The 7,558-nt window shown below is 43.3% G+C and overlaps 1 protein-coding gene across 1 annotated transcript; it reads right to left on the bottom strand.

The window, feature by feature from the left end:
• Positions 1 to 244: 244 nt before the first annotated feature.
• LOC137501729 (histone H1B-like) lies at positions 245 to 2,512 on the bottom strand. Its single transcript, XM_068228777.1, has 3 exons — positions 2,395 to 2,512; positions 447 to 685; positions 245 to 331 (listed from the first exon to the last, which is right to left on the bottom strand). The coding sequence occupies exons 1-3, from the start codon at positions 2,510 to 2,512 to the stop codon at positions 245 to 247; spliced, it is 444 nt and encodes a 147-aa protein (XP_068084878.1).
• Between the last annotated feature and the right edge of the window lie 5,046 nt (positions 2,513 to 7,558).

The raw sequence follows: 7,558 nt of genomic DNA on the forward strand, positions 1-7,558 counted from the left end.
TCGGCTGTCATAAAGGGTGATCTGGTTCTTGCTTTCAGCAACTCAGAAAAGAGTGGGAGTACTGAACCCATACCATTCTCGTAGATACGGTAGCCGAAATATTCTCCTTCTTTCCCTACTTCTCTTTCCTTCAAATTTACCTTGTAAGATGAGCTGAAGGAGTCTGGCCGTATTATTCGAAATGATAAATATAAAGGACCAAGTTCCTTCTTTTGGAAGTTGTGCATGACCTCTAGCTCTTTGTTCAGGCGTTAGAGTACTGCAGTGTTAGGGCCCTTTTTGGCTTAGGTGCCTTAGGTTCCTTAGTTGGCACCTTGGCTGCCTTCTTAGCCTTGGAAGAAGCCATCTGCTTAGGTTTAGGAGCCGGCGCTGCCGTCTTCTTCTCGGCGGGTGTTTTTACTGATGGCTTTCTTGGCTGACGCCTTGGCTCCGCCGGCCTTCTTTGCCTTGGGGATGCGCTTCTCCTTGGGGGCAGTGGACCGCTTGACGGGGGCTGCGCTGGCCTTCTCCGGCTTGGCAGCCGAAGCGAGCTTGAAGGAACCTGAAGCTCCCTTCCCTTTGGTCTGGACGAGCTCTCCGGAAGCCACTGCAGATTTCAGGTATTCCTTGATGAAAGGGGCCAGCTTCTCGGAGTCCACCTTGTAGTTGGCAGAGATGTACTTCTTGATAGTCTGCAGAGAATATTCTGTCAACCCATGATATTCTCAGCAGGCGTCCGTATCGCCACATCTCAAAGGATCGAAGCTCTGTTAGGTTCCAATTCTCGGCAACATGAAATAAGACAGAAAAAATACATAACACCTATGTAAACTGAGACGAAGATTGATCTTAATGTCCCTACCGGGCGAGTTGGCCATGCAGTTAGGAGCGCGCAGCTGTGAGCTCGCATCCGGGAGATAATGGGTTCGAACGTCACTGTCGGCAGCCCTGAAGATGGTTTTCCGTGGTTTTCCATTTTTACACCAGGCAAATGCTGGGGCTGTACCTTAATTAAGGCTATGGCCGCTTCCTTCCTACTCCTAGTTCTTTTCTATCCCATCGTTGCCATAAGAGACCTATCTGTGTCGGTGCAACGTAAAGCAACTAGCGAAAAAAATCTTTATGTCCGTGTTACAGAGAAGTTTGCACATTCTCTTGAATGCAGTCCTTGCCTATTCAATCCGGGACCAAATTTCAACAGCATTGTCCCAGCTGTGATCAAGTACACTGCCAAAATCCTTACAGCGTTGGACTTCCTCCAGTGATGTGCCAACTATTGTCAAGTTAACACGGCGTAATATCGACGTGACTTGGGGCGAGCGAAATCACAACTCATCATACTAGAACAAATTTCTTAAGGTTATCCCAGATTTTTCTAGAGATACTTAAACCAGCCGTGCTAATGTTGGCTCTGGCTAGGTTTTTAAGACCAGATGCCCTTTCCGACGTCATATGATTTTTCAGGTGAAAATTCCTACATAGGACCCGGGTGAAAAGTCAATGCGTTAATCACGCCTTCCGCCAACAGCTCTACAAAATGCGATAATCAGTTAACACCACTACAATATCTACGTATTTTTTAAACTGATGAATCAAAAGCCGTGTAATAATAATAATAATAATAATAATAATAATAATAATAATAATAATAATAATAATAATAATAATAATAATAATAATAATAATAATAATTTCTACGTCCCACTAACTTCTTTTACTGCATTCGGAGATGCTGAGTTGTCGGAATTTGGTCCTGCAGGATGCTCTTTTACTTGGCAGTAAATCTACCGACACGAGGCTGACGTATTTGAGCACCTTCAAATACCACTGGACTGAGCTAGGATCGAACCTGCCAAGTTGGGGTCAGAAGATTAGCGATCTACCATCCGAGCTGCTCATCCCAGCTAAATTATACATATTAATGAGTAATATAAATCCAGTTATTCTATACATACAGTACGAGGACTGGAAAGATTGTAGTGGTAACATGTGCAAATATACGAAATGTTTCATTGTCGAACCACCATACCACTAAAGACATCTTCAAAAGATGCCCTTCCAACGTCCTGCACCCGTTTATAGGTGTGTAGAAGGCGCAGGGAGTAGCAGTGCCGGCTTTGTTGTTCTCCACGACGAAGGGCCCTACGGCTTGAAGTACAGTATAGCGTCTTGAGTATCAAAGCGCTACCCTCGGAGTAGTTCCCCTAGTTTGGGGAACAGATCAGGGAATAGGGTGGATGGTCCAGGACCTACCTCCTGCACCATACCGCCAATTCCCTCACAGGAAAAGCATTCCGACAGTGGTCACTTATGCGCAAACAAATGGGCGGGTGTGTTTAGGAACGGGGCCGTTTCCGGCGCAGTGCAGTACAAAGATGATGTTTCAAAAAATCTGCGGTGGTATGCAACACTCACTGTTTGGTTCGGTAGGAACTGCATGATGCACTATGACACCCTGTACATCGTACGCCACTATCAGCATCATTTTCACATTCCCTGGTTCCTGGCGCAGTTTCTTGGGGCAGGGGGTCATAATGGATGGCCACGGCCCCATTTCCTAACGCATCCGCCCATTGTCCTGCAGGACAATGCCCGGTGTAACAATGCTGCTTCTGTGAGGAAATTGTTGACAGGATGGAGGGTGGAGATCCTGAAGCATCCACACTATTCATCGGGCATGAGTCCTTGTGACTTCAGTCTGTTCCCCAAAGAAAAGCAACCATTCCGAAGGAAGCATTTCGATATAATAGATGCCATATTTCAAGCGGATGAGTACTCCGTTGCAGATATCAGTAGAGTTGGAACTGCTACTGGTACCCTACGCATTTCACACATCTGGCAATGTGCCCAACGCGTTGAAAGGGATTAACAATGAAAGCCTGTGGAGATATGCTACCGGCAGTTCTACACTAAATAGTTTTGTATGTGATACCGCTACGTTCTTTCAAGCCCCATACGAAGTTATCGAGAGAAACCGTATCGGTATAATAATAACAATAATAATCATAATAATACATCTTCATTATAGTAGACCGTAATGTCTGCCAGCGCTGAATCTGCAACCATCTGTGAAAGAACAAAGGTCATCAAATTCTCTATTTGTAGCTTGCTCAGTGTCTATTCGCGTTCCACACTCCTTATTATTAAATCATTCAACGTCGAGTCTTACCATAGTTAACTTCGCCTCCCTCTGCATCCGTCACCCTCCCGCGGACGAACCCATTATTCTCCTAGTTTAACCTAACCTATCCAGTCACCCCGCATGACCCCACCACCGAAGCCGATTTATGTGCACAGCTTCATCCATCAGGTTCAATCCTAACTTAGCCTCTATTTCCTAACTAACTGATGTACTCCTGCTTCGTTACGGATTTCTAAATTTTGTACCGAATTCCAGATGAAGTAGTGTGCAAGTTGTAATATTTTATTAAATTGCCTAGCTCTTAGTGTTACCGCAGTAATACGACGGGGAATTCACCACGTTGTTCGTCATGTGGCAGGCTTTCTTGCCTGCTGCCAGTCACAAACGATTTGGGTAGTTTTCATTATAATGGCAGGCACTCATTCTCCACCTGCCTTTTTACATCCTCAGAAATACTGCCTCTGTTGTTTTCCCCAAAGTCTTAAAGAATCTGCCAATGGACAGAAAACAAACACGTTTCACATTTTATTTCTATACGTTCCCCGCTTAAGGTATTGTGTGATAGTAAAAGACAGAAAACCAGCCTTTTCTGGAACACTGTTAGAATTACGAGGGAAATGCTAAGAAACATTTTCGAGAAATATAATTTTAAGTACGGTCGCTGTCTCAGTTATTTAATAAGACTAACCGTTTAGACAGAGTCCCAAGCGTACATTTTCCTATGACTTGCTTTACGTTTTGTTTCACTGCAGGTCTCCCTTAATGTGTATGTTTAGTCCTCAGCCCGAAAGCTGGTTGGATCCTCAACAGCTCCGCCATCAGCTGTCATAGATGGCCTAGGCATCGCTGAAGAGGCGTACTAGGGAAATGAGGAGTGAGGTAGTTTCCCGTTGCTTTCTTCACCGAGCCAGAAGTTGCCATAACATATCAGTCTGCCAAGCCCACTGAAATGCATGCACCAACCGGCCCTATGAACAATATTTTCACACCATTCATAGCAGGGACGGCTGCAGAACGAATGGCATTACTAGCATCACTCATACCTCAGTCACTTTCATTTTGTCAAAGCCAAGGATAAAGCTGAGACAGATCAATGAAAGTAACAAGATTGCTCTAGCCCATACCAGAAGACATAGTGCACTGTAAACACTAGGTCCCGCCAGCAAAGGCATGTCTCCCTTAATATAAACTGTAATAGTAAATGGCTTATATGTAACCAAAGGTTCCGTTTGTGTGCTTACCTAATTTGAGTACGGTCCATCAAATAGATGGTACGTGAAAGGAACCATGACAAAGAGACAGGGGATAAAGCATGCGCCGAAACAAAGGAAATCATTTTTCTCGAAAACAATTAGAGATGCGTAGAAAATTCATATAAACTCTTATCTATGAAATACCCATAATGTCGGGCACACTTGGTGCGTTCCATTGTTCAATAGGACTAACTGTTTAGGCAGCGTATTAAATTTTAAGGGTCCCAAGCGTACGTTTTCCTCTGACTAATTTCAAATTTCTTTCGATACATAGCTCACTTTAAAGATAGCTTAACAGGAAGTATCCTGTGTGTTAACCAAAGGGATCAGCTATAAGCTTGCGAAATTTGAGCCCCATCGGTAAAGTAGTTTTCAGGTGAAAATACACAGACCGGCAAATATTAAACTTTGATAGTTAGGCGTTACTGCTGCAATATTTTCCTGAAATGAAAAAAAAAAAAAGAAATGTCGTATGGCTTTTAGTGCCGGGATATCCCAGGACGGGTTCGACTCGCCAGATGCAGGTCTTTCTATTTGACTCCCGGAGGCGACCTGCGCGTCGTGATGAGGATGAAATGATGATGAAGACAACACATACACCCAGCCCCCGTGCCATTGGAATTAACCAATTAAGGTTAAAATCCCCGACCCGGCCGGGAATCGAACCCGGGATCCTCTGAACCGAAGGCCAGTACGCTGACCGTTCAGCCAATGAGTCGGACATTCCTGAAATCAAAGTTTTTGAAGTAACTCTTTGATACGATGGTACATAATTTACTTCACCCGGAATGTTGTTATCTTTCAAATGGTCAACAGGGTCCAATAGCTTCTGAAATTACCCGTTACATATAAACAAACTCTCAGTCTCTATATATAAGATTGAAAGTTTGTTTGTTATACACATCTACATGTCTCAACTGATCAGTACTAAAATTTCCGCCAAGGCTAATGAGGCACTCGGACTAGTCCTAGAGGTAGTTAATATCGTCAACGATTTAATAAAATAAAATTGGTCATTATATGTGATACACGGGTAGTCGGTTTTATGCGTTGACGCCAAACCTCTTACGGAATAGACTGTATACACGAAAAGCACGGAACTGAGAATAGTAAGGAATATTGTCAAATGTCGTACAGAGATACAGGTATAACTCTTTATTGGTACTTACCAGCATTTTGCTATGTGATACAATCTTGCGATTGTCCGGCTCCACGGCTAAATGGTTAGCGTGCTGGCCTTTGGCCACAGGGGTACCGGGTTCGATTCCCGGCCGGGTCGGGAATTTTAACCATAATTGGTTAATTCCCCTGGCACGGGGACTGGGTATATGTGTCGTCTTCATCATCATTTCATCCTCATCACGACGCGCAGGTCACCTACGGGTGTCAAATCAAAAGACCTGCACCTGGCGAGCCTAAGTCCTCGGACACATCCCGGCACTGAAAGCCATACGCCATTTCATTTCATTTCATTTCATTTCATTTCATTTCATTTCATTTCATTTCATCTGTGGATTCATTCTCTGGAAAATTAAGCTAAATCCCATAAATGAGTATCAAATGATTGTTTATGAGCACCGTATTTTCGTAATTTATTTACCTTTTAAGTAATAAATCAACCGGTTGCAACCAGATTACCTTCAAAATTGAATTCTGAACACATCTATGTAACCTTCAAGGCAATCCTGCAATTATTTTCTCTTGACAATGTCTTTACCAAAGCCATACTCTGCAGCGATTGGAAAGTCTTCTCTGAGTCTTTCACTTAAAATTCATCATTAGAGGAAATTATAGAAGGGATTAATTCAGAAACTGCGTGTTTGTTTCATGGTCAGTTATATGTAGCTTGCTCCAGGGTTGCGACTCCGAGAAATTTCTACGATTACGCTCCCAATAATATGACGCGTGACGTTATTTAACCTACGGCACTGTTCAGTGATTTGCACAGCTAGAAAGAAATATGAAATTACGAATCGATATCAATTATTCCTAATAACTTTTTAAGGTTACCAAGTTGCAGACAAACAAATTCAATTCAAATTCTATTTTCACTTTTGATGTATTATAAGTGTTTGTTGATATAATGTTACATTCTATTGCCACAACCGATCATGCGTATTAGTTCATTACCCTGAAACGTTTGCAACTTTGCACCATGAATAGCGTGATACATTGTGGGCGGTGCCCGCGGGTAACTGCTAATAACACTATAGATTCCGAGTGCCCTCCTGATATTGTTTCTGCCTGTTTGTACCAGCAATATTATTCTCGCTGCAGTCATATCCGTTACTTCCAACTTATAAATAATATGAGTCCATCAAGCATTTCACACTCATGCAGCAAATTCGATCTGAAAATAGGCCTATATAAAGACATTATCGTCCAATGACAGTTTTCAAAACATTCATTCCATCTGTTCATTGATTTCCTAGGGTCTACAAAGTGTTCGCCTGATTTACCCGAAGAACTATTCATCACCCTTATCCTTCAATTTATAAGATTCTTCGTTACCGTCCAGAGAGGTTTCCCTAACGCTTCACCAAACCAAAATAGTTCTATGATTCCTTCTGAGACGATACAGTGATTAGTTTCGTTTCCATCTACGTACAATTGGGGATATTTTTGGTTCGCCTTCATTATTAAATGACTTGTAGCTTTTAGTACGGGGTGTGTCCAATGGCATGTTCGATTAGCTAGGTGCACTTCTTTTGATATGATGCCCGTAGGCGACATGCGCGTCGTGATGAGAATGACATTATGATTAAGACGGCACATACAGCCAGGCCCTATGCCAGCGGAGTTCACCAGTTATGGTTACAATTCCCGACCCTGCCTGGTATCAAACCCCTTTTGCCAAAGGCCAGCACGCTGACCATTTAGCAATAGAGTCTGACATTTGAGTGGAGCCTCCGTGGCTCAGACGGCAGCGCGTCGGCCTCTCACCGCTGGATACTGTGGTTCAAATCCCGGTCACTCCACGTAAGATTTGTGCTGGACAAAGCGGAGGCAGGACAGGTTTTCTCTGGGTACTCCGGTTTATCCTGTCTTCTTTCATTCCAGCAACACTCTCCATCCTCATTTCATAGCATCTATCACTCATTAACATAAATCACTTTGGGAGTGGCGACCCCATCGTAATAACAGCCTATATCTGATTCATTCATTACACCCCTGACCCAGTCAA

The sequence above is a fragment of the Anabrus simplex genome, chromosome 1, assembly GCF_040414725.1.
Source record: "Anabrus simplex isolate iqAnaSimp1 chromosome 1, ASM4041472v1, whole genome shotgun sequence".
Lineage (NCBI taxonomy): Eukaryota > Metazoa > Arthropoda > Insecta > Orthoptera > Tettigoniidae > Anabrus > Anabrus simplex.

Coding starts and splice junctions, on each gene's coding strand:
- LOC137501729 (XM_068228777.1), bottom strand. CDS start 2,512: ATGACCCCCTGCCCCAAGAAACTGCGCCAGGAACCAGGGAATGTGAAA. Junction 686..2,394: donor AGTTCCTACCGAACCAAACA/GTGAGTGTTGCA, acceptor ATGGGTTGACAG/AATATTCTCTGCAGACTATC. Junction 332..446: donor AGGAGAAGCGCATCCCCAAG/GCAAAGAAGGCC, acceptor GCTTCTTCCAAG/GCTAAGAAGGCAGCCAAGGT.